This window comes from Phodopus roborovskii, unplaced genomic scaffold (genome assembly GCF_943737965.1).
Source record: "Phodopus roborovskii unplaced genomic scaffold, PHOROB, whole genome shotgun sequence".
NCBI lineage: Eukaryota > Metazoa > Chordata > Mammalia > Rodentia > Cricetidae > Phodopus > Phodopus roborovskii.
In genome coordinates, this window is record NW_026126460.1 from 10936675 (window position 1) to 10964638 (window position 27964).

The 27964-nt window shown below is 41.1% G+C and overlaps 1 protein-coding gene across 1 annotated transcript in view; it reads right to left on the reverse strand.

Annotated features, from left to right (window-relative positions):
* Mdh1b (malate dehydrogenase 1B) overlaps nt 1-27964 on the reverse strand; it is a 48285-nt gene that overhangs the window by 14191 nt on the left and 6130 nt on the right. Inside the window, exons 2-11 of the mRNA XM_051190642.1 lie at nt 27510-27622; nt 23439-23573; nt 23118-23260; nt 21444-21940; nt 19553-19694; nt 18164-18327; nt 12107-12246; nt 11770-11821; nt 3631-3696; nt 1819-1922 (exon numbers count right to left, since the gene is read on the reverse strand). Of these exons, the coding sequence (XP_051046599.1) occupies nt 1819-1922; nt 3631-3696; nt 11770-11821; nt 12107-12246; nt 18164-18327; nt 19553-19694; nt 21444-21940; nt 23118-23260; nt 23439-23573; nt 27510-27622 (1556 nt within the window). The remainder of the gene's footprint in view (nt 1-1818; nt 1923-3630; nt 3697-11769; nt 11822-12106; nt 12247-18163; nt 18328-19552; nt 19695-21443; nt 21941-23117; nt 23261-23438; nt 23574-27509; nt 27623-27964) is intronic.

The window sequence follows — 27964 nt, forward strand, 5'->3', positions numbered from 1 at the left end:
GAATGGATTTTCATTTATTGATACAATTTAAGGTCAATTTTGTCATATGTATATTTCTCCTCTTGTTTCTATAGCTCATTTAGAAATGTAATGTATAATGTAGTACAGATTATAGATAATTACCTATGATAGTCAAAGCTTAGAGTTTAGTTAGGGTTTTCAAGATACACAGAGATGTATTTAAGATAGATAGGAATTCTTCAAACCTTTCAAAGACCTACAGAATATGGCATTTAAAATGGTTTAGGGTTTTACTTGACAATGAGACATAATTGCTCCTGGTAACACCACCTGCGTCAAAAAGGATGATGGACATAGAAGAAACGTGTTATGAAGTTTGCTTTCAATATAGCAAGACTAGCCATTTGGACAAGATACTGCTCTTGTCTGGACTGTTTGACTTTGTGATGTATAAATTGGACATGCAGGACCCACAGGAAATTGACTGCTGATTCAAGATGGACATTGCTACAGAGTTCCTGCTTCATGGAAGAGTCTGCGAGACAGTATGCAGGACACAGAGGAAAGTGACTGACAAACTGCCAATACAAGAAGACAGTTTAAAGTTTCCTGCGTTGCTGAAGAGTCTGCCAGACACACTATGGCCTATGGGCTGAAGATGGAAGATTACAGAAGAACTTCGGGTGACCAGGCAGTGAGTTGTCTCTGTCATTTCTAGAGTTTATATATTATCCTTCTGTGGTCTTTGAAGGAGTTGAAGACAGGTAGTTATGGTTATAGTTTTCATTAGTTAGGATTAAAGATTTGTTACTTAGACTTTAGACACACAAAGATAGAATAGAAGATGAAATATTTTCTTCAAATCTTGCTAAATGTTAATGGACTAAATATTGTTAACTGTGAGTCTTACTTGATAACTGTTGTATAATATATTTTGCTATGTTAAGGTTAAAACCCTTGTTTTTATTTAGACAGAAAAGAGGAGATGATGGGAGAGGTCATTCTGTATGTTTCTCATACTGGTTAATAATAAAGCACTGTTGGCCAATAGGAAAGGAAGATAGGATGGACTAGGAGACAAGGAGGAAATAGGAAGTAGTAGGGGGAGTCAAGATGGAGAGTCTGGAGAAAGCAGTATGCCGCCGGCTCCCCGGTAAGAGAAATACATAGATCAGCAGAAATGGGTTAATAATTAAGGCAGAGCTAGCCGATAAGAAACAAGTAACAGGGCCAACAGAATTATATCTAATACAGAGTCTCTGTGTATTATTTGGGGCTGTCGCAGCAGCAGGACAAGACCGGGCGGCGGCAGGCAGAAAAAACCATACTCCTTACAGAGAGGGGCAGAGCTGTATCTATTTATGGAGGGGGATCAAAAGGGGAGGAAAGGAGAGGAGAAGAGAATAAGTGGATGAGTCTGTTCTTTGTAGTTCTGGTCCAGTCAGTTGAAGTGCAGTGTTAAGGACATGTGAACAAACTTGGCCTTTGTGTCCATCTTAAGAATGGTAGGTGGAAGCCGGGCATAGTGGTGCACACTGTTAATCCCAGTACTTGGAAGGCAGAAGCAGCAGGTGGATCTCTGTGATTCCGAGGCCAGCTTGGTGTGTATAGTGAGTTCCAGGATGGCCAGGTGGAAGGAAACAGGTGATGTCTAGGCAGAGATGCAATGACTGATAACACTATGTTGAGGTATGTAAAACAGAAGTTGACATCCATTTATTTTTGAGGACATGCAATAATCAATAAAAATGGGATTAAATGCTGGCAGCACAGTGACTGCACTGGGACTTTTGGGTTGTTACTTCACCTTAATTGCTCCCATAAATCCAGACACTCCTGGGGGGTTTTATTTCTTACAGTTTCAATTCCTTTACATTTGATCTGGCAGAAATTACTGCTGATACTCATTTTTTCCCTCGGAGTCTGCAAAGTGAAGAAAACATGGAAAGATGTAACCATCTCTAAAATGCACCAATAACTTCTGTTTATGTTAGCTCTTACCTTTGATCCCCTCTTTTGCCATCCACTGGATTCCTGCATTCAGTTTTGCTTAGTGACTGAGAAGAGGCATGTGTGGGACAGATTCCATGGTGAGAGAAAGCTTCCAGACCCTCATTAACCATTTCCTCATGGTAGTGTGAATTCGGGCTTCCTTCCTGACCTGGCCATCTCTGTGCATGTGCGTCCCTCCCTTTGCTCCTTGTTTTGAACTGTGTGTGCTGCTACAGAATCCTCATTTTCATCTCTGAGCCTTGCCTCTCCTCAATGCACCAATTCTCTTCCTCCACAGCCAGCTCATCCCAAAGCCCTTCATGCTTGCATGTCAGAATATGAAGCGCACTGGGTTCTGTTTACTGGATGTATGCATACACGGGGAGGGTCTGAGGGAACATCCTGATAGGCCAGTCACAAAAACAATCCGTATCGACTTGTTTACAGAAGAAACAGGGAGAACTCAATTAAAAGCTTCAGCAAAGGAAACTCACATGGCTGAACACATCTCCTCGCTTATTCTATCATTCATCTTGGGGAAAGAATAGACCCCCCCCATCATAACCTTGGTTTTTTAAGTGGAGAGGTTCCATGGAAACGAGTAGACCAGCCTGAATCTCTGTACTGTGCTGTTGCGGGCAATTACTGGGAGAGAATTATACTGCATGGAACCCTGACCATCTACTAACAATTTCATTTGTAGAAAAAAGAAGAACTTATTAAGACTTTGTCTACCACTTGCCATTTGTGGTTTATAACTTTGTATAACTTTTCGGAGGTGAGCTGATAACTCATCTGAAAAATCCTCTGCAGTAAGTAGAGGACCAAAGGAATCAGTGTTTGAAGCATGTAGACTGCTGTGGCCATTCTCCTTTTCTCCTATCTCATTCCTTCCTCTTTGGCACTTCCTTGGTGGCCCTGCTCTCCTAGCCCTTGCTCTAAAGCAAGCTGCGAGATGTCACATCTGTATGGAGTCTTACTTTAAGACGACAGCCTTTTCCTGGCCTCACGTGCAATAGGGCAAGCAGCTGTGCAGACAGATAACTGTGTTGTAACTCTCTGTTAACCTTCCATGAATGTTGGCCTCATAATGTAAGTCACTGGGTGACTGCCCAGTGATGCTCAGCTTCCTTCTACACAAAGGGATGCAGGTAAGAAAATGGCAAATATGGAAGCACACTGGATCATTATTTTATACATTTTCTGTGTATGCAGATTTAGAAAATGTACTTGCCTCTATATTGGTATTCTAGAGTTTTCTCCACCTACTCCTCAAAGTTCTCACTGTTAAAGAGATATCTTATTTGGGTCTCTCAGGCTCCCATCTCAGGACCTTCTGAAGAGAATTTCCTTTTGCCCTGTTGGCTATTTCCGACTTTGTAAAAGAGAGTTAAGATGGTGATTGCCCAAAGAAGCTCTAACAACAGAGTTAAGTTGAGAAAAGTGGAAAGGGTAGTTCATGGGGCCAGGACTGGGCTAAAGTGTCTTGGGTGTTTGAGGTCTAATGTGAAAGCAGTGTCAGCGTGAAAGCAATTATTGATGCTTTCATTTCCCTTTCTCAAAGAATTTATGGTGTCAAAGGGGTAAACCCTTCTTAGCACTGCCTCAGGCTCTACAACTAGAATAGGAGCTCTGACTGTGAGCATTGCAGAAATTGTCACAGTTCCACCGACTCACCGTCCGACGCGGCTTCATCTTTTTCTTCATTGAGGTCTTTATGGGGCTGTATTCTCTCTTCATGTTCTGAAATGAAAATTTAAAAAGTCGGGGTTAAAATACAGTAAGCAGCTGTGAGATATTCTGAGTTAGTGTTTTTCAAACTCTGTGCCATGATTGATATTAAAAACTCTCTCTGTGTGTAGGTGTGTGTGTGTGTGTGTGTGTGTGTATGAGAGAGAGAGAGAGAGAGAAAGAGATCACAGCTCAGTATGTTTGTGTACATAGAGATTAATGAAAAATTATTTACCACAGTGCTCCAGATTAACCAAAAATTACTTTCCACAATACTCTTTTCTAATCTCATTTTACTGACCATTTGTTTAAATTTTTTTTTTGTTTTGAAACAGGATTTCAATGTATAGCTAAAGCTGGTTTCTGATTCTGAGTGGGGTTAGTTAACTACTTAAGTGCCAGGATCACAGGCAGGATCATGACTGGGTTCATGTGTGTGTGTGTGTGTGTGTGTGTGTGTAATATTAATTAGCATATATGGTTAATACATGCTATTGATATACAAATTATGTTACTATTTTGTCTATATTGTTATTAATATCTATAAGATTTACTTACCTATTGTTTTTTCTTTCCTTTCTTTCTCCCTTCCTCCTTTCTATCCTCTTTTATCCTGTCCTGCTCTATCCTGTGCTGTTCTGGTCTATCCTGTGCTGTTCTGGTCTATCCTGTGCTGTCCTGGTCTATCCTCTGCTATTCTGATCTATCCTATGCTGCCCTGGCCTATCCTTTACCATTCTGTTTTATACTGTGTTGCCATGTTCTAGCCTGTGCTGTCCTGATCTACCCTGTCTTGTCTTGTCCTGTGCTGTCCTGATCTATCTTGTGCTGTCCTGTTCTATCCTTCCCAAGTTCACTGGAAAACACCTCTTCTTAACCTCTATGCTATCAATTTTGTAATATTTCAATGGGAAAGTCCTGGTAGTTAAGTTGATTTTCATAAGCATTAATTTTTTGCAACCCACAGAAGATAATACACAGAGTTTCTACAGTTCAGAAAGAACTATATGGTATGATTGATTTTAATGTTCATTCAACAAGCCACCCCCTAGTAGCATGAAATCAGTGTCACTTTCTCCACTTTGTCAGGGGACCCAGGTGACTCGAGTTCTTTAGTCTGCGTAAGAGTCTCACTTGGCAGAACGGCTAAGTACCTCAAATTTACCTAGCAACTTAAGTTGGAATTCCTCTACAGAATATGTCCTCCCCTCTTCATCCCAGAAAGCAGCCAGGCAACCTTTTTCATGACAGATTTGATAGGTTTTCTCAGTTCTCTCAGGGCCTCGGTGCACTCCAATTTCTCCTTAAGTATTGCTTGATGCTGGTTGGCCTTCCTAGAGGAATAATGCCTCTACAGATTCAATCTTGGCTTCTTAAGCTCTGCTGAGGCTGGGACTCAGCTGTCTGGACAGTGATGCGGGCTGCTAAAGACCTCCATAGAGCTACTGAAGTGATCACGTTAGTTCAGAAGCCCTGGCCTCCAAATATTCCATGCGTTGTCCAACCTTCCACCAGTCAAATTGATAACCTTATAGCCAAACATCACATGACTCCTACCTCCTTTCCAAGGTCTGTTAGTCCATTTTGCATTCCCTGACCTAATGCAGATACCTTACTGTCTGGGGGAGCTGTGTGTTTCTGGCTTTGCCTTGGTGGCCTGAACGGCCTCTTTGCCTTGCTCCTGTCCCTCTGGTAGATGCTTTTTTTTTTTTTTTTTTGTAATCTTCTCTCTCCTCTCCCCTTCAATCACACACTTTTGTTCTAAATCACATGAAGGAAGGATCCATCACCCTACAGCCCAGCTCCCATATCATCTGTTCTGGGAAGTGTTTCCTGACTCCCACTTACCACAGGATACCCCCAGTCACCCTGGGCCTCTGTCACAGTACTATTTCATAGGATGAGAATGCCTATATTCTGCACCCTTATCAACTCATATGTTGAAGTCTAAACATTCTTATGATTATATTGAGAGGTGGGCCTCTGGGGGGGGGAGATAGAGCCCTTGTAAATTCATAACTATAGTCTTCCAAAACAGGCCCGTGGGTAGTCATTTGTACTTGTTTTCCATGTAAAGACAGAGAAATTCATAAAACTGACCATGACCACACACTGAATCTGCCAGTGCCTTCATCTCAACACGCCTCTTGAATCATGAAAAGTAATATAACATGAAAAATAAAAACCTAGAGATAGATATTTGGGTTCAAGCTTCAAGGTAAAGAACACAGAAACAAAGCAACCAATCCACTAGCTCTGACCTCTGCCTGAGGCTGAAAGGGCTGATCCTGTCTCCATGAGCTCTCACCAAGCCTCAGACTGCTGCCTCTCCTCAGTGTGCTGGAGAACAAATGCCTGCTACTGACCACTGAAGACCCTGCTCCTATCTTTTATACCTCTCTAGTACTTGGATTAAAGGCATGAGCTCTGTTCCTCTTTTAGACTAATTCACACTCATGTAGCCCTGGGTGGCCTTGGACTCAGAGAGAGCCAGCCATCTGTCTTTATCTCCTGAGTCCTGGGATTAAAGTTGTGTGCCACCACTGCCTGGCCTCTATGGCTAGCTAGTATGGCTACTTTGCTATTTTGATCTCTAGTGGTTTTAATAAATCATAAACAATATATCACCACAAAGTAATTTCCAATTGTTTTGTAGAATAATGGCCAGAACAAGAAAAGACATCTCTCAGAACTGAATTTTTCCTCTTTGCTCTGCTATTTCACATGCTAAATTGTAGCTACTTTTGAAGGCAGGTATCTGTTTGATGTGTTTTTATTTTTAATTGATTGATTGATTGATTGATTGATTTTTTGAGACAGGATTTCTCTGTATTGCTTGGAACCTGTCCTGGAACTCACTCTGTCGACCGGTCTGGCCTCGAATTCACAGAGATCTGCCTGCCTCTGCCTCCCAAGTGCTAGGATTAAAAGCATGCACCACCAACGCCCAGCTGATGTGTTTTTAAACCCTTTACCACCTAGAATAGCTGCTCCCTCCTTGCCCCTTCATCCATTTGTAATGTGAAATACACGTAGCATGGAAACATCGTCATGAGAAGAGTAGAAGCACAACACATTGTTAACATGCACTATGCTATATGGAAGATCTCTGGAACTCTTACAGTGCACGAGCAATAGAGTGCTGTTCCTGAACCCATTCATCCCTCTCCAGCCTTCTTAGTTCCCAAATAGCTTTCAAGACATGGTTAGATTTTCTATTTCATTTCAATGCATCTTTCCACTCCCTCCAAGTGTTTAGATTGCCAATCATGTTTCTTTTATTTTGATCTACAAAACCCCATTTTGTTAAATTGTGAATCTTGGCATGTCATAGGATCTTAGGTCCTTTCCCTATGCAGTTTGTGTGGTAAGAATCTCCATGCTGGCTAGTTTTATGTTAACTTGATATAATCTCAGTCATTTGGAAGAGGGAACTTCATTTGAAGAAATGCCTCTGTAGAATTGGCCTGCAGGCGAGCCTCAAGGACATTTTTGATTGATGATTGATGTGTGGAGGTCCCAGCTTACCCAGTGACACTCTGGGCTGGTGGTCCTGGGTGCAAGCCAGTAAGCAGGATCCTCCATGGCCTCTGCATCAGTTCCTGCTTCCAGGTTCCTGCTCTGAGTTCCTGCCCTGACTTCCTTTGATGAGAGACTCTCAAGTATAAGTACAATCTGAAATAAACCATTCTTTCCCAAGTCAATTCTTGTCAGAGTTTATCATAACAATAGAAACTCTTAAGTATGACAACCTCCTTATTGTACTTCCATTGTCTCTCCCAGAAACTAGTGGATCTATGGAGGTCAAGGAGTTCCCTGTACTTTGCTACAATGATTTATTAGTACCTTTAATATATGATCTCATGTAGCCTCTTGATCTTTGGGCTCAGAGCAAGTATAAAATATGATCTTGTTTTTTAATATGGGATGAGGATTTTGAAGGTCTTAACTGTTTTATGGCTAACAGATGATTAGATTCCTTTCTTTGATTGAAATGAACTTTTTCTTACCCCACCTGAGTCTACTTACCATTCATGGCCTTGTTCGCTTCCTGGTTGTTTTTAGAGACGTCAGAGACCCTTTGACCTTTTTAAAAGTTAGTTTATAGTCTAAAGCCCAGAAATTAAGTATTAAAGTAATTGAAGAGATCTCATATGCCTCCTACATGAATCTTCTCATTGATGAGTTTATAAACAGAGATTTCCAAACCAAGAGGTGAAAAGCTCTCGTGAGTTTTGAAATATCTGGGGCAGTAGGTTTTATTTGTTGGAGAGGATATAAGGTCCAAAGGTAACAAAGTAAAAAGCAATATAGACCTTTGTTAATAAATAAAAACTCAGTGTATATGCATCATATTCTTTTATAAGACTCTCTATAATCAAGTATAGTCTGGAAATTTAGGACCAGTTACCAGTCAATGATGACAGTTTTGTAGCCCTTTCTAGAGAATGAAAATTACAGTTCTAGTCTGCCAAACCCAGGCTGTAACCCAAAGGACGTGTACATTTTAAGAATAAAAGAATTCAAGTTAAACCAGCTATCCCTTGGACTTCTACAACCTGAAGCCCCCCACCTTTATTCTGCCTCTGAGCTGTGTTTGTTTTGGCTCTGTTCTGGGAGCTTGATCATCAGCCAAGCTCTGAATTCCCCTGCCTCACTCTCTGCTTACACTCCACTAAATTTTCTTTGGTCTGAACCAGTGGTCTTCTGCTAGTTTCTTTTTACTAGTTCATTTCGAAAGAAAGAAACCATCTTAGATGGTTCAAATGTGCTCTGTTTGTTTCTTAGATATGTTTCATATCACCGCTGGTTGGATTTTGAGAACTTGGTTGCTAGTTCATTTTTCCTTCTTTGTACACTATGGACCCTCCAAATACAGTCTATCTTTTAGCACAGTTACTTTCAACCTCATTGCCTTACTCTCTTCCTCCTCAAAGGCGGGCTCTTCCATTCCCATTTTCAGTGCTGATGGCCCAAATCACCTCAGCAACTATTTAAAGCCCAAGTATTAAAAGGAGAAGATAAGAAGAAGGAAAAAAAAACTTTTGTTCTTCCAAATAAAGTCAGTATGAAAAATCTCAGAATAATTTTTGGAACACAGCATCAAGTTTCACCTTTCCCAGAAAAGAAAATGGGATGGAAGTACACATTTATATTTGGGGGCATGTTCCACTTCTGCAACCAGGCAGCTGGGTATCTTTTTTAGGGAGTCCCACAGCCACACACTGGACTCTTTCTGTCTTGGTCTCTGGCTTCCATTGAACTCCCTGTAGCTTTTCCGTATAATTTATCTCCACTTTAAAATGAGTTAATCTAACATTGCCCTTCTTCATTGTGGTCTATGACTCTAGGGATACGCCTTTGCCTCCTGCTGTGTTTCCCACACAAGTATCTCCATCTGCAACTGCCACCCTGTCCTCCAGACTTAACAGCAGACATGCTCCTGGTTTGGAACTGATCCTGTGTTTTGTCTTGAGGACTCTTCTCTTCATTCTCCTCTAGCTTCATCCTCTTCCTAACGGTGGTTAAATATTAGCATCCACCTATCCAGATAGCTATCCATTTATTTCTATTTTTGAATGTGTATGCCCACTTTTTTTGGAATATGTGGTGTCCACAGAACCATGTCCAAAGGAATGAGAGACCATGAGTGAAGACACGTTCCACTCTAGTCACTTGTGATCTCTTCCTAGAGGTCCCTATACTTACCAGTAACAGCTGTTGATTTCTCCATATCATCCTATCCCACCCATAGCTCTCTTATGCTTAGAGACACGTGTCCATTGTTCAGTAGATACTTTTATTTCTGTGTACAGTCTTGCTTTCTGAACAATTTACACACTTGACCAGACCTCACTGCTCATCCTGTGTCTGGTTCTTCTGCCCCCTCTCGTTGCCCCTCTGCACCTATTCCCAGAAGTCTTCTATTAGCTAGCACAGCTATTCCTCATGGCTTTGAATCTCGGCTATTCTCCAAGATTTTCTGTAGTTCTTCCAAACAAGCCTATCTATGTATTCCTGGCCCAGGTTTTTCTTTCTATTCTCAGGCATAAGTCCTGACAGAACCCCTTGCTTCTCATTCCTGAGGTATAGACAAAGATGTCATTTGCATAAGGCGTGAATACCCTATACTTCTGGTTTCTACTGTCAGCTCTCCACAAATATTAATGGAAGGAGACTATTGTAGGTTTGAAAAGACATCTGGTTAATGCTCTTTGCACAAATAAGTGTACGCATTTCTACATGTCTTCTTCCAGTTGTAAACTAAGAATTTGTTGTTGCTGTTTTTTGTTTGTTTGTTTGCTTTGTTTTGCTTTTCAAAGCAAAGTCTCTCTTCAGAGCTCTGGCTGTCCTGGAACTTACTATATAGACCAGGCGGGCCTCAAACTCGTAGAGATCTGCCTGCTTCTGCCTCCTGAGTGCTGGGATTAAAGACATGTGCTATCATGCCTGGCTGAGAGTGTTTTTTTTTTTTTAATGGCAAAGAGAAGAGAAAAGGATAGATGGCAGCACTTCCTTATAAATTTATGATTAGAGAAAATGTCAATGAGAAAAATGCATTTATTGATATTTACCATATTTTAAACAAACTTAATTGAAAATAAATATGGTATGATAGGTTAGATTGTGCCTACCAAAAGACACATTGCAGTTCTAATTGCTAGTACCTGTACTTGTAACCTTGTTTGTAAACACAGACTTAGCAAGATATTCAATTTAAAATTTGGTATTATGGGGGCTGAAGAGATGGCTCAGCAATTAAGAACACCTGATGCTCTTGCAGAGGACCAGAGTTTGGTTCCCAGCACCCACAAGGAAGTTCACAACTCCCAGTTCCAGGGGACTCAACACTCTCTTGTGTGCTCTGCAGGTTCTTGCACACATGTGGTACAAGTAAATTCATGTATGTACCACATATCCATATAATAAAATACAAGTTTAAATGGAGTCATACTGCAAATTTAAATGGAGTCATATTGGATTGATAGATCCTCAATGCAGTGACTAATGTCTTTGTGACTGGAGAGAGATTTGGAAACACAAACACCCAGGGGACATAAAGAGGTGTACTAGATGGCAAGGAATGGAATGATGTGGTCACAAGCCAACACTGCCAAGCACCTCCACTAGAAGCTAGGCCAGGTAAAGAAAGGTTCTTCTCCAGAGCTTGCAGAGAACATGGCTCCACTGACACCTTCGTCTTAAACCACCTGGTGTATGGTGACTTGGTATATTAGTTATAGAAAACTAGTTAATGTGGAATATACAAATTTATAAGGCCACAGTATTCTAAAAATGTGGTTTCTTTAGCATTTTTATGTTTCATTTCTAATGACACACAAACTTAGCAGTTTATTTGGCTAACAATTTAGTTTAAGAGCAAAATATGGATTCTAGTTATCTATATTAGTATTAAGAGCAATCGAGTTATAACAAGTATTTCATACCCCTCTCTCTTCCCATGTGCACGCGCATTGTGTGTGAGTACTACATGTATGTGTGTGTGTGAATGCAGGTGTGTGGGACTGGCCATGTGTGTACAGAGGTGAGAGGAGGCCATAGCTCTTCTTATCACTCTCCACTTTGTTGTTTTTAAGACTGGGTCTCTCACTGAAATGGTGCCTGGCCGGCAGCTACCAAGCCTCAGAGAACTTCCTTCTTTGCCCTGCCCAAACAATGGGGTTATAGGCACATGTGTGTGACCACACTCACTTTTCTGTGTTAGCACCAACAATTCAAACTTCATGTTTGTACAGTAGGTGCTCCCGCCTACAGGCCACTTCTTCAGCCCTGGTTTTACACTTCCAAAAACAGACTTATTTTTATGTTATGTGTATGAGTATTTTGCCTGTGCACATATCTGTGTAGCACACACATGTCTGGTGACATAGGAGGGCAGAAAAGGGCACTGGATGCCCTGAAATTGGAGTTGTGGGTGCTTGTGTATCACCAAGTAGTTGTTGAAACTCAAGTCTAGGTCCCCTGTAAGAGCATCCGGTAGTCTTAACCACTGAGATATCTCTACAGAACCCTGTAGTACCTTTTTGGCATCATCTCAATGAGACAACCAATTTATGAGATTACCTTCTTGAACGGGCTGGAAAGTTAATACGTCTCCAAATGCAACAAGTTTCTCCTGTTGAAAAATTTATAATCAGAGAATAAAATGACAGCAACCACTAAATCATTCTTTATCAGAAAACTTGTTTGAATCTTGATTTAAAACAAATAAATATATTTACCATACTGAAAATTATAAACCAAATACACAACATGCTTTTGTTATATCCTCCAAACCTTGTTGCCTTATGGTTCTCAGAAATATAATGTAAACTGAGCTCTGAAAACCACGCACGCCTTAGCCTACTAAATCATTTTAGGATCGTCAAAGTCAGATCCTTTGCAGGCTGTCTGCCATTACCTGAATCAGATCATCTGTGAGTCTCTTTATTATCTGTGCACTCAGCGAAATGTCTTCGAGGTCTGTAAGAACCACCCAAGTTCCATTCTCAAATTTCACAGGCATAGAAAAGACGACTCCTTCAGGAATACCAAATTGGCCTGTAGGAGGCACATTTAAGGTGAATCATGGGTAAATAAAGAAGAATTTGGAAAGAAGGACTGAAAAATGGCACTCATAATTCATTATTTTAAGATTGTGTGTGTGCATGTGCATAAGGAGGCCAGCAGAGGGTGCTACATGCCCTGGATCTGGGGTTCAGGTGTGCGCTGTGTGATATGGATACTAGGAATCAAATTCTGATCCTCTGCAAGAGCAGGAGGTGCTCTTAACCCCTGAGCCAGTGCATGATTTCTTAAGGACAACAGCGGTTCTAAATTTCTGAATTACTATTTGACTAGGACTGGATTGCCCATTCAGTCCTTAATGCACACCTGTCTTAGTTCTGACCATTCTCCCTTCTCTCTCATACCCAGGGTCAATGACATCTTTTTTTCCCCCAAGCCTTGCATGTAATTTGTGCCTATTTCCCATAGCTGTTCCACGATTCTTCATGTAACTCATGAGCCTGAACTATTTGTCTAATCTGGCTTTCTATTTTAGCTTACTTCATGTCCTAGTTAGTGTGATGAAACACCATGACCAAAGAAACTTGGGAAAAAAGGGGTTTATTTGGTATATGTTTCATCATTGTATAAACTGGTGACGTGGCCACTCCATGGTATAATTAAGAGGAAGATTTTCCCTTTTTTATTTAATTTCTTTTCTTATTTTACATATTGATCCTAGTTTCCTCACCATCCCATCCTCCCATGCTCTCCATGACCCCCCCACCCCATCCCCCATCCACTCCCCAGGGAGGGTGAGGCCTTCCATGAGGGATCAGCAAAGTCTGTCAAGTAAGGGAAAGATTTTTTATTGTAGATATGGGAGAGAAAGAATGCCCAGCGACATGTGGAAGAGTCTAGGGCAGAGAGAGACAGAAAGAAGCTGTCTGAACATGGCCAGTAAACTAACCCTGACCATGAGAAAAGCAGGCACAGATCAGAAAGATAGAGGGATAGAAAGGGGGGAAACAAAGAGAGGGGGGGATATTAGATAGATAGATAGATAGATAGATAGAGAGCAAAATTAGCAAGGCTGTAAATATAGGGTAAAAAGATCAGCCAACACATCCTGACATATGTGTTCTTGTAAAACTAATCATACTTACAGTCTATTGTATTCACTTTCTATGAATGGCTTCCAGTTAGTAAACTGCTAAACCCTGCCGTTCTGTATACCAGAAGCATTGCTGTCAGTAGCTGTGGGTGGCATAGCTCAGTACTTGTCTGTGTGCAACCTTGGATTATTTTCAGAGACCCCCCCCACCAGAGGAGAGATGAAGATACTGAATTACCTTGCAGAAAACTATTTTAGGACAAGTCAGTATAAAGAAAACCTGGGGATTTCTAAAGCAAGGTTTGTTAAGTAAAGGGCTTCTTACACACTTAAGGGTGGGTGTAGGCTTCTCAAGAGAATCACACTGGTGCCATCTTGGATAGTCATTTTATGGACAAATTTTGAAGGAGGGGATGTTATTCATGAGTTAAGGTAGAGGGAAATGCAAAAAACATTCTAGGAATAGGTCTTGGAGTTCTGTTTACTCTCCCTTTCTACCTTTTAATGTAGCTTTACAGGTAAGCCCTGGTGTGAGATGCATAGTTTGAATAGGTAATTTTGCAAGGCTAATGACCTGGAAGCCCCCTTATAACGAAGGAGAAGAAAGTTAGTGGTCGTGCATGTTGGCCATCTTGATCCCAGGAGTCTAGGGTGGTTTTTCTGTAACAGCTCTGTAATCTCACTGCCTAACCACTGCAAAGCTTGTCCTTTGGCCCTGTGTCCATCTAGCCTGTCTCATCGACAACAAAACCCAATCATGGTCAAGAAACAGCACTAGTAGACTGCCCATCAGTGAGCTTTTCAGATCTGTTCATGCTGCCTGCCACCCATTTGCAAAGAGTGTGCCTTATAGGGACAGAATATATGAGACCTTATCTAATAATCTCTCATGAGAATAGAATAAGACACAAATAAATTTTAGTTTTAAGTGGAATTCCTACAGAAATTAATAAAACTTGCAAATAAAGAGATTGTTCTCCCCCCCCTCTGTGTGTGCGTGTATAAACATGTGCATGTTTGGAGGTCCTCCCCTTCTCCTGTATGAATTCCAGAAAACAAAATGAACTCAGGTCAAGCAAGTATCTGTTGAGTTAGTGCCATGTCTCATTATTGGGTTTCCAATGCTCACTCATTTCTCCACAAAGGTAACATACCAACCAGCTTGATGCCATGATGTGGCAATGTTCAGGGCACTGCTACTTCAACTGTACACTAATGACTGGGTATCACATAAGATACTTCTCCCATGGAGATGTAGAAGGTGACATTGGCAAAGCCCTCCCCTCAGTGCAGATATTCTAATGAAAAGGATGTATGCATCTACAGAGGTGCACTAGAATATCCTGTCTGAGAGAGGAACAACATGCTGTGTGAGCATGGGGAGAAACAGACATTAACATCTCAGATGTCTCTGAGCTGCAATGAAATTGGAACGAGGAGGAGATGGTGGTATTATTAGTAACACAAGGGATGTCAGAGGTGGATCTGATTGGAAAAGAAGCCAGCAGGTTCGGGTTGCTGTATTTTGGCCATGTTTCCAACCAACAGATGCTAGGACTCAGCAGAGAGGCCCAGGCCTGAAGATCAGGGAGTGAACAAGACTGACAAAAGAAAAATGGAAGAAATGCTTAAGGTTGAACCTACAGAGGACATTCCAGCAGCCACTGCCTTTACTAGTGTATAAGGATGATGGAAGGTTTATGTGTCCTTGTTAGCTTATAGCATGACTCTGCAATGTTGACTGATGAGCAGCAGCCTGTTGTGGAATAATCTTTTTGTACACTGTGAAGATGTGTCACTCTGATTGATTTAATAAGAAGCTGAATAGTCAATAGCTAGGCAGGATTTCCAGGCACAGATGATTCCAGGAAGAGGAAGGGAGGAGACACCAGTGATATAGAAAAAGGACAGACACTATGAAGATAAGGTAATAAAGCCATGAGGCAGAAAGTAAATGAATAGAAATGGGTCAATTAAGTTACATGAGCTAGTTAGAAATAAGTCTAAACTAGCTGGGTGATGGTGGCTATAACCCCAGTACTTGGTAGGCAGAGGCAGGCAGATCTCCATGAATTCGAGGCCAACCTAGTTTACAGAGTGAGTTCCAAGAGAGGCTCTAAAGCTACACAGAGAAACCCTGTCTCAAAAACCAGAGAGGGAGAGAAAGAGAGAGAGAGACTATGAAAAGAGAGATAAGCATAAACAATGGCTGAACTTTCATAATTAATAATAAGTCTATGTATCATTATTGGGGAGCCAACAGTCCAACATGAAATCTGACTGCAAATAGCATCCAACATGTAGTGGCTTGAATATCCAAGCATAGGGCCTAAGATGTTCTGGACAAAAAGCCAGATGTAGTTTCCTGGTTCTGCAGTTTCTCAGGTGGGCTGATGCTTGACATCATACAGAAGAGCATCTACTGGATGCTGCCTGTGTGTGGAGCCATCTGCCAGCACCATGCACCAGTGCCATGCCCTAAGCTGAGCCATGCCAGTGGCTGACGAAGCAGTTTTAAGATTTGTCTCATGAGATCAGAGACCAATGCTTATTAAAGTCAGATCCAGAAGGAAAGAACCTCTAAACAGATTACAGTTTGTTTAAAATTGTGGATAGGCTTAAAGAAAACAAGAAAATGGGTATAGACAGTCATAGAAAAAAGTAAATCATTTATAAATAAAAAAGAATAAGCCATGTAGAGATGGGAAATACACAGGGAGTCTGGATCCTGTATGGTGTTTTATTGACTTTATTTTTTTTGATTGCTGATAAGCAAACAATAGCTGCCAAGAGACAATAAATTATAAAAAATAACCTACTAAATTAAACCAACCTATATATTTTAAAAATGTGTTAACAGTGAAATGTAAGTAAAAAATATGTTACTTTGGGGAGGAGGTTATGCTTTTGTTTACATAGAAAATGAAATCCTGATGGTACATTCAATGTTGATAGAGATCAGATTTAATCAAGGGATGCCCCCCGAAAATCCTGGCTACAGACATAAAGAAACAAACCTAGGAAAACTATAAGACAGGTTATGTATATTTTACTTGCTCAAACACACAAAAAATATCATCTTTTGCTAGCTTGTGTACAATGTATACTTGTGTTAATGCAAATATGCATGCTATCTTTGAAAGCTGATGTGTTTTCAGAGCAAGGGGACCAAACACCAATGAAAATGGATGGCCCAGGTGACTCAGTCTCTCAGAGCACCTCTGATGCAGTTTCCTCAGAGTTCTTCATCCAGAACAGCTTCAAGGCTGCTAGCTTAGATAGCCCATTCTCACAGAATATTCTAGGCAGGGCTTGACCATTATCCTAATTTTCTCAGGGTGCCTAAAGATGCCAGCTCCCCCAGACAACAGGAAGCAGTCTCATGAACACAACATCCACATTCCCAAGAGGTGGGATGGGTGGGATTTGGTCATTTGGTGGGTTATGGATGTTTGCCATTGTCTGAGGGGTTGGTTACAAGTTATTATTGGTCATGATCAGGAAGAAAGCTAAACAAGGGGGATCAGATTCAAGAATCTTTTTCTAAAGGTGAAGAGGGGTGATATAATATAGAAATGAAAAGATGAAAGGGTAGACTGTTAAGTCTACTATTGAACAACCACCAGTCTCACATATTTTACATTGGTATGGACTTTTGTATATTGATACAAATTTAAGATTATGTATTTTTTAATAATATGTCTTATTCCTTTCTCCTTTTTAAAAAGAGTTTTAAATTTATTAAATATACAACATTCTACTTCCATGTATGTCTGTGGACCAGAAGAAGGCACCAGATCCATCACTCAGGACCTCAGGCAACCAGATGTTTCTGTCATTTCTATAGTTTTTGAAGTTGCTTGCTATGTACTTCCTGTTGACTCATATGGGTCAAAGATGGGAACTGAAGTCTAGATAGTTTTACATTTTTCTTTTGTACCAAATTCAGAAAACAAATTTTCCTAAGAGATGTAAAGTTTATATGGCTGAGAAACATAAAAAGCTTAATGTGTTTATCTAAAAGATGTTTTAAGGTCTAAAAAGATATTTTTTTAGGATGGAAATACAGTTATGACAAAAATGGTTTAGGTATAAAACTTTGGACTAAGATAGGATAGATAATGGAATATTTTCTCTAAATTTGCAAAATGCAAATGAACTGGGCATTGTAATTGTAATATCCAATAGCTAGGCATGATTTCTAGACACAGAGGACACTGGGAAGAGGATGGGCAGAAGGAGCACTATGGAGATGAGGTAATAAAGCCACAAGGCAGAAAAAAATTAATAGATACAGGCTAGTTTAAGTTTAAAGCTAGCTAGAAATAAGTCTAAGCTGTCAGCTGAGTGTTCATAACAATAAGTGCCTATGTCATTATTGGGGCTGATGGTCCTGTCGAAAGGCCTGGACTACAGTAGTCAGTGCTCCCTGATTACCTGAAGGCTGGGTCTCCCTGCACATTTGTATACTGACTTTTTGCCTTTGCTATTTGTGTTCAGTGCTCTCTCACACTAGTCTTCCAGCTCAACACCAAAGACTTCGAGGCTTCTCTTAATTAAGCCTGATCTGACTCCCTGCTTTCTGCCTAGAATAGACTTGGCTTTCTCTTTCTCAGCTGGGTACAGAGAGGAAAACATTATGAGACTGCTTCTAGAGACCCTGCTCTCCTTGAGCCATTACATGCTTACTGAAGGCAGAAGCTGGATTTCATTCCTTGTCTGCCTCTCTAGTACATTCACAATCAATATTGTTGAATTTTTTAATGAACAGTTGAATTAATGCATTGTGGTAGGTACTCTTAACATCTGCACAATTTATATACCATGCATTAAGGGCATTGAGGCAGGAATTACTACCTTCACTCATTATCCCCAAGGAAACAATCTCCCCAGGTGGTGAGCCATGATACCAGTACTTCAGAGTGGTGGCTATGCTGTGTGCAGCCAAAATACCTCCAAACTCCTTTCCAGTGTTGCTTAAGTTTTGAAGTGTCCTCACAAAATCTTTTTTTATCCACTGACTGAAAGAAAAGAAAAAAAAGCAATTTCACAGCAGAAAGAGGGATGGAAAGGGATGTCCTCTGAGCCCCGGGAACTCAGCACAGGGAGTTATTTGCACCATCTAAACAGTAATGTGACACACATGCCCTTTTTTCAAGTGTCCTCATTAGCAATGAAAGTAATGCAATCAGGCAGAAAGGAACCGCCAAATTTCAGTGTGAAGTATATGGGACACACTGAAAAGAGGTCAAAAGCTATAGAAACTGTTTCTTTCATTACAAGTAAATAATCATATGTAGATGCTTTCTTGGGACAAGCCGTATCCTTCATTTAAAATCAAACAGTTCATCAAACAATGAATTATTCACATTGAGATTTGGGGTAATATGTTTTATGGTATGGTAGTACAAACTCAGGAAAGAGCCCAGATGGGTGAAAGCAAGGTTTGCCCTATTGGTGAGTCAGCGAAATGCCCCAGACTCTTGGAACATTGTCCTTGTGCGAGCAGCACCTGCAGAGGAACCGGGCTCCAGGAGAGGGAGCCCAGCACACACTGTTCTAAGCATGGATACTGTTCCCTAGTCTGAAGAGGGGAAGGAAATAAAGGAGAAAGGAAAAGCTGCAACTGGGGAGCTGGGGCAGAGATCAGAAAAGTGCTTTTCCGGATGAATCCATTACTTTTCCTATTTGTTCTATACAGGACAGGCCATGCTGCCATTTCCATTCTAGCAAGGGAGAAGCTGAGGCACAAAGTCGATGTAACTTCTCTAAAGCCACACAACTAATAAATGATGGGGACAGAATTCCAAGCCAGGTGGCTTCCTGCTCCTGGGACACACCACTTTTCAGCTCTGCCTCTCTTGGGACTTAATGGTCAGCATGACACAGCCTGCTCATCGTCTTAACTCCCCTTCTTACAAATGCTTCAGCTACTTTCTACTTGGATATACATTTGTCTTTACATTGACATTTTCTTTGTGCTTAACAGAATTTATGAACTACCTTCAGGATAACCTGAAACACAAAACTTTGTAATTTTAAAATAAATAAAATGGGAGTGGGGACCAATAAGTTACTATTCTGTGGATTTTTCTGATTCTTCAATATAAAACAGAAAAATAAGTGCATAAACAATGCACGTTATTTTGTGCAAAATGTACAAAATGTTTTAATAGCGCTTTCAACTGTTACACATTATTCAATTTATCTAATGTTAGTATACTTCACTTAAAAAATATATTGTACCTGTCAAAAATCAGGCTTAACACAGAGTGATAATATCCAGGAGGTCCCCAAATAGCACTCTCATAGTTGTAAACTTTTGCTTTCCTGAGATCAACGTAGTTATTTCCACTGATGTTGCCCCAAATTATCACATCTTTGATGCCTATGCAAAACAGAATCAGAAATAATCATAATAAAATTCATCAATGTAAAATTTACTCAAATGCAATGCTTTGTGTATATATTTGTTTTAGGGTTGTCCAATGAAGTCTAAGCTCTCTAACCTGGGTAGAGACTGTGGTTCACCTCCCTAATTATCAGGGCTTGATAGTAGTGCCTTGTGAATGGGGTGCTAGATGGGTAATTCAAGGAATACTGAGAACCTGCCATGTAAGAAATTGCTAATGAAAAATGTGTCATTTGTGCTGTTCATTCTCTCTCTCCCCCCTCTCTCTCTCTCTCAGACACCACACACACATGCAGGTGTGTAATGCATGACCATGTGTGCATAAGTGTACACATGTAAGCTAGAAGTTGCATTGGGAATCTTCCTTGGTCATTCTCCACTGTATCTTTTAAGAGAGGATGGGTCTGGCTGGCCAGTGAGTCCTGAACACTGGCCTGCCTCCACCTCCAGTGTGCTAGGGTTACAGATGCATGTAGTCACACCCACATTTTACTGACTGAAATGTTTCTCATGACCCAAGGCAAACTTTCAACTGTTTAGAGTTTTACAAGGCACTAGATTCAGGCAGACATGTGTGCAAATGACAACTTTTGGCAGGTTTTATCACCCGTAAAACAATGCTGATTATAGTCTTTATGGGAGGTACTTTTAGAAACAAGGTTTTTGGGCTGTGCAGTGATGTCATACATCTTTAAACCTGGTACTCCGGAAGCACAGACAGGTGGATCTCTGTGAGTTCGAGGCCAGCCTAGTCTACAGCGAGTTTCAGGAAAGTTAAAGGTACACAGAGAAACCCTGTCTCAAAAAAACAAACCAACAAGGTTTAGGAGAAAACAAACTAATTCTATGCCTTACAACATTTGAGGATGGGGGAGGTGGGGTGAATGAGAAAGCAGTACAACACAGTCACGTGGTGCTTAGAGACCTATGGAGAAAAATAAAAGAATATGCATTGGAGGAAATAAGGACTGGAATTTAATATGTATGATTTCTGCAATTGTTGATTTTCTGGAATGGTTTTGTGCAAGTTAGAAAATAATTTTATTTGCTTACTCAACTATTTTGTTTTAGTTATAGTTATATTGCTGTGATGAAATCATGACCAAAGCAATTGGGATAGAAAGGGTTTATTAGGCTTACATTTCCACATTGTGGTTCATCACATGCCTCAGTTAGCCACACCAGTTTTTCTTTTTATGGAGGGTGTAGCAGGACTGGAAATAACCAAAGCTCTCATGCACATCAGCCAAAAGTTCTACAACTGACCTACAACCCCAGTCCTTTATTATATGGAAACCCCAGTGCTTTATTATATGGAAAATTTCAAGGAGAAGCAGGGGTAACTTTGAGATCACTTTAATTACTGTTTGCTGCTACTGTTGGTTTATTAGGTTATTGCTATTCATTATTGCTAATCACTTGTGGCTCTGAGTTTATGAATTAAACTGGACCACAGTACACGTGCACAAGAAAAAGCTAGGAGGGATGATGGGCTAGTCTAGGTGGCATCCCCCGAATGAGGGAGGATCACAGTGACTTTCCCTGGATAATGGAGGGCCACACTGGCTCCATATATCACTCCAAAGGTACTCCTTACATCTGTTTGTCATATGTCATACATCCATGTCATACATCTTGGATGGTCCTGTAGGGTACAGCCTTCTTTCCCCGATATTTGAACCCATGTATCAAAACACAAACAAACAGCAGGAAGTGTTCACTCACTGGACGAGGTTGTTTTCATCTTTCTGGCCACTGTTGCTTTGGCTTGGCCTTCTACCCCCAGCGCCACTGCAATGATGTTGTGTGCCATGTTAGGGGCATATTGCATAAGCAAGGCTGTTTTAAGATTCACAAAGGTTTTCCCTCCCACGATGACCTTGACAGACTCGTGGGCATTTTTCTCTATTAGGGAACCGTAGAGGCGACACAGTGGCACTCTGCTTCTCAGACAGCTCTCCAGGGTGTACACCTCCTCGTCTGTGCTGTCATCCAGGATGATGATGACTTGGGCCCGAAGGAAGGCGCCCTCCGTCTTAGTGCAGAAGGAGACACTGTGGAGGATGGGTGATGCCAAGTCCTCAACTTCCAACACTAAGCTTTTCAGGGAGTTTTCCTTCTGCTCCCTGTCAAACAGGGTCAGGCTGATATCCGTGTGCATCCCAAACACTTCTCCACTTATCAAGAGGGGGATGAGGTGGTAGCAAGAATTGGCACTTGCACTGGATAAATGCAAAAATAGGATGGAAAATGGTTAGGCCTTTTGTTCACCTATGTGCTTTACTCTTAACTTTGTGTATACCCTCCATAGGATGACTCACTATTTTACACAAAAATGTTCACACCTGCACAGCTGTGCCTGGGAATCCAGAGTGGAATGAGAAAGTCTCACTACTCACAATATCTTGGTGATACCACAAAATAAGAATTTACTGGTGTACTAGATGTTTCAAATAAAAGCTCTCTCACATGCAGTAAAAAAGCAAAAATAAATACTAAGCAAATAAAAACTCCTTTCAGATTGTTGTGTACTTATGCCTCTTCATGAAAAGACCAAGATGCATGCTTCCATTAGCCATTGCCTTTTTTGCCTTTATCTAGAAACGAATGCCTTCATTTGGGGGCAGACCATCTTTCTCACAGTCTCACAAAGAAAAGTCCTTACATGGATGGCTAGGATAAGCACAGGCCGTGTGATCTCTTTGAAACCAACTATGCCTGAATCTTCTATTTCAGTGATGACCAACTGTGGGAGGTGGGGATGGAAACTGCATTTGAGAATGTCTGTTACTCTTGGTGGGCTTAGGTTGGGTACGGTGGTTGATGCCCATTTCAGTTCTTTATTTTGGAGAGGGTGGTGGACATGAATTGTACAACTTCTGAATCTTTTCAGTGTTTGTAATATTCCATAATTATACATACTTCTTTAAAGCAGGCATATGTTAGGGTACCACATGGTGTGAGAAGGACAGTGTCGGTTGGATGGAGGTGATGGAAGCACATATAGAAAGAGAGAGGGCAGAGACAAAAAGAGAGGAAGTGACACATGGGGACAACGAAGAGCACATTTGAGAAGGAGAAAAGGAAGCAGCTTTGGGGATCAGGGCTGCAGACGGTGTATGAAGAAGAACTAAGGAAAACCAGAGGGAGAGAGCAATGATCCGAGAGGATACAGTACATGTATATGTGTAAATCCTAGATCAGGCAAGGATGGATGCTGAAGAGTAGAGACATGGAAGCACTCATACATGTACCAACCCAGACCCGTGAATACAAACATACACACATGCAAATCAAACTTGTGTCAGTATTCTACCATCATTGAATCAATCACATTCCATTGTCATTTCTTAAAAAAAAATATCAGGCCCATGAGGTCCTGGGGCTTGGCTCTCTCACCTGGCAACCCAGACCTGCAGAGGGTTGATGAGGTCTTTCAGGACTTCTTTCTCCAGCACTTCTTCTTCAAGTGCCTGCAGGTTCTCTTTAGCAACGACCATCATCAGGTCCGTTGTCATGCTGGAAGTGACACCATAGTAAAGCTAAATATCAGAAAAGAAAAACTCAACCTCAGAGACTAGAACGTTATCAGACAAAGACTAGAATGGAAAGAAGACTAGGAGAGAGATGATACAATGGGTTAGAAAGCAAGACATTTGAAACTTCAAAGTAATGTCAAGAGAAGGATGCTTGTACAGATAAACAATGCAATTCCCACACCTGGGCATGCTCCAGGAACTCATTGTACCCTCCCAAAAGCAAGCCCTTGCCTCCACGATCTAGCAGCTCTCTCCAGATAATGGGGGAGGTGTTGTGATCCCACTTGTTCTTTTCACAAACATCTTCCAGCCACTCCTGTGGGAAAAGATTCCAATAAGAGTCATATATCAAATCTGCCAAAGAACTCAGTTCATTATTGCTAGACATAAACAACAAAGTATTGGTTTGTTTTAATGCTACGGTGTGTGCATAATACATTTAGATCTCTTTAAATGGTAAAATGTAAACATAGGAAATAGTGGTGAGCCTGGTTGCTCATGCCTTTAATTGAAGCATTGGGGAAGTGGAGGCAAGTGGATCCCTGTGAGTTCTTTCAAGCCAGCCAGAGCTACATAGTGAGACTCTATCTCAATAAAAGAAAAAAATTAGCAGCCAACCAACCAAAGAATGAATGGATGAAATAAAGAAAATAGCGATGAGATAACAGGAATATCCTCCAAATCCAGTGGCTAAATAAAGTATAGACACTTGCTCCTTTGCTGAAGTGAATGTGTTTAACTTAAAGAGATGCTGTGGAACAATCTTTGTACACTGTAAATGTGCATTGCTCTCATTGTTAATAAAAAGCTGTTTGGCCAATAGCTGGACAGGGAGAAATTGGGCCAGACAGCCTGACAGAGAGAGAATTCTGGGACAAAGAAGTGCAGTCAGAGGGGCGGGGTCAGAGAGTCACAGGCAGAGGCAGAGAGCACAATGGTCACTCTATAATGAAAAAAAAAAGTACCAAGCCATGTGACAAAGCATAAATAGGAATATGGGTTAATTTAAGTGTAAGAGTTAGCTAGTAAAAAGCCTGAGCTATTGACCAAACTTTTATTAGTAATATTAAATCCCCTAGTCAACTATTTGGGAAATAGCAGGCTGGCTGGCAGGCTGGAGAGAAGTATCCAATTACAAAGAGAGGCCAGGTATTCTAAGTTGGCTGAAAAAAAAACATATATTTATTATACATGAGTTATTTCTAGTTTTATGACCTCATAAATTTTGATACTGCTTTTCAAATCTATGGTCATGGTTTCTATGGTTTAGACTGAATTAATGAGCTAAAAGCTATCTGGGGGACTTCTCATCATACTTCTCGGAAAGAAGTTTAAGTTATCATTATCTGGTTTGGGTAGACCAAGATTTCCAATATTAAGAACTGGGAAGCCAAGAGGGACAGAATTCTTCTCACTAAGGTACAGCTGAGCAATCCTAAAGACCCACCATTGGAGGCAAATATACGGAGGCCACCTAACAAACAAAACTCCTTTTCTTGCCGGTGTTGAAGATGCCCATGCTTTTTTCCATCCAAAAACAAGAAGACTGATATTTCCAACACAGTCTCTCTAAACCACTTCATAGCTTGGCTGGTAACACACTGGGCTGGAGGAAGACGGTGATCTGCCCTAAAGGACTATACCAAAGGGAATAAGCTAATGCTCTTTCAGCAGCTGGGAGAATGTGTAGGACAGAATTCTCAGAGTCCTAAATCGGCAGTGGAACATAAAGGGAGCCGGGAGACTTCTTCTGTGTGAATCACTCTTCTGTGGTCTTGGGAGGTCCCCAGAAGACAGTGGTAATGTATTACTTGACTGTGGGTTAAAGCGATTGCCACCAAACCTGACAAACTAAGTTCCATTTCTGGGACTCGCATAGTTGGAGGACAGAACTGGCTCAGCAAAACATTCTCTTATCTTCTCATATCTTAGCACATGCAGGTCTCACCACAAAATACATAATTGCCTAAGTTAATTCATTTAAAAAAGGCTCAGTGGGCATAGCACATGGGAACCTGGATAAACTGCTACTCAGCCACATTTCTGGGGGAGCCCAGATAATATTTCATTCGCCAGAGTCCTAAGAAATGCACTGGAAAGATAATGAACCTTGTATGGCAACTGGCTGGAATAACAAGTCATGGAAGCACAAATGATGAGGGAAAGGCCCACCAGAGAGCAGCTGTTTGAAAGGAATACTAGCCAGCCCCACAGACGTGGCACAGTCAGGTAAATGGCCTCACAAGACGTTAGGCATAAGTTCAAGAAAAGGGCCTGGAATCTCAAAAGCCTAGATAGTTCTTACCACGGCTAAATGGTCAGTGTGCCAGTAACAAAGATCAGTGCTAGCATTTGATAATGGCACCATCCTTTCTCCAATGAAAACACATGGCACTGGGTTCTCTCTACAATGTAAAGGACAATGATCTGTCTAGATTGAAATCAACACATGTTCTGGGTAGGGAATGACAATTCCTGCTCATAGTGCTTTCATGGGAAACCCTGCCTAAGCACTCACAAAATGTTTAACCTGCCAACTCTAGGTCTTGCAGACATCTTTAAACCAAAGGGATCACTTTATAAGAAAACAGGTATAGTGCTGAGCATCACTAGGGGTATAGTGTCACTATCATACATCACTAAGTTTGATAGAGGGGCAGGGCAGGCCAGCAAAGCTGTGAACACCAGCTAGAAGACCGACATATGGCAAGAATGGTCCGTCCCCTTCAGGTCGTAAAACGTATCATTTATTACTGGAGTGTTTCCCTCTATTAGGTAGACGACTTAGAATTCAGGAATCAAGGGCAGAATTATTTGCCATCATTTCTGGGGGGGGGCTCTTGGAGAATTTATGCTTCTTTCCTCTAGCCTGTGTGAGTTGAGAGGTTTTTCATTTCCAAAGAGGAGCATTTCTAGCAGAGGACATAAGAAGAATCCCACCTTTAAGCTTCAGCTGACATTGGTCACAGTGAGATGAGAGACCAGCAGGCAAAGGAGTAGGTTATTGCTGTGGAAGGGGTAACTAGACCTGCTAATCAGGAGAATGTACAACAGATACTACCTAGAGTAACGTATTTAACCTCTGGGTTATCGTTTGGGCATCTCTGGTGATGCTCTGCTCAATTTTGACCATTCAAGGGAAAGTGTAACAGTCATGTTTTTCAAAGGGACCAGGGCTCACATCCTGTAAGTACACAGAACTAGGTCATCACACCTAACAAGTAGCCCAGAGCAGTAGAGGGGGACCTCTAATGGATGGTAGGGAAGAGAGATGAGTGCCAGTTTGGCTCTGAAACTACATGCACTGGGGAACACAGTTCATTAACAAGCTTTCCTTTAATAAAGTCTTCCCAGGGAGAAGTCTTCATCTGAACCTCTGTAGAGCTGTTACCAGATGGTGTGAATTTACTTAATGGAGCACAAGGATCCAGAGGCTCAGTGGGTGGACTGTACCAGATAGTCATCAATAGTCCAGGTTCCTTCCCTCTCACAACCAAGGCACTTGTGCCTCAAGTCACCAGGGATGTTAGAGGACAATGCCCTAGCTGCTGAGTCTCTCTCTAGGACTGACCTCAGTTGAAGGGATTTCCCTTAACTAAGGTCAAGCCTCCTTCCTTGGAGCAGCCCACATAAGGTGACTGGCTGATGCAGGACTCTAGAAGCTCAGCTACCTTTCTTGAACATGGGGTATTTTGAAGGGATCCCCAACACACTTTCCCCGTAGGCTCTCCTGACTTCTCTGCTACAGCCATATTGTAGTATCCCCCTTTGCCTAATGCTTATGCCCTCATCCTCATTTCTTCACAGGATGTTCTGAGAGCGCTTTCTTGTAAGACTTCATCTTCAAATGTCTCCGTCTTGCAGTCTGTTTAGGGGGCAACACAGACACAGATATGGATATCTCAAATAAGTAAGTCCTCATACCATTAGGACTCCATGAAGAGGAGAAAGAAAACTTTAAGTTGTACAAACTACCTGCTTTCTTGATAGGGCCTGGGGCAGAATCAACACTTTCATTCCACTTATTTGACTCTCCTTTGTGCTATTAGGTATTAACAAAACAAACAAAACAAAACAAAAAAAAAAAAACATGTCTTGAGACTGATAAGTAGAAGTCACTTTTACTAGTATCCAAATGTGATTAATACATGAACAGTCATTGTTAGAAGCCAAAACAATACACTAGCCAGTGTTTTATCAAAGTACAATACTTTCTTGCATGGGTGCATTTAATAACTAAAAAGGTTCTTACCTCCCACACATCAGGATGCTGTGTGATTTTAAAAATCTGAAAATCAGGAAGATTCTTCTGTAAATAGTCTGCCAGGAGTTCAGCCTTAGCATAATATGGGCAGTTTGCTTTACCTGGAAGAGTTCAAATTAGCAAAGCTTTCTTTTAACACACACAAATTGTCATGCTGCTGTGAGGATTTGCCAGACACTTAGAGAATGCACCATGGTTATAATATAATTTTATAACAGAATTACAAAGTAACCTAAAACACAAACATCTAGTTTTTGTTACATCAATAGATCATAGATCAGCCTTACACAATAAAACTTGTGGAAAGAAGAATGTTTGAAATATTTACTCTCCACATACTGTTTAAATATGACATAATAACAGTGAACTACTTATTAGAAGCCACTCAAGTGTCCAGTGAGACACCTCAACTGATTAAGACACTTGCCATCAAGCCTGAAGGA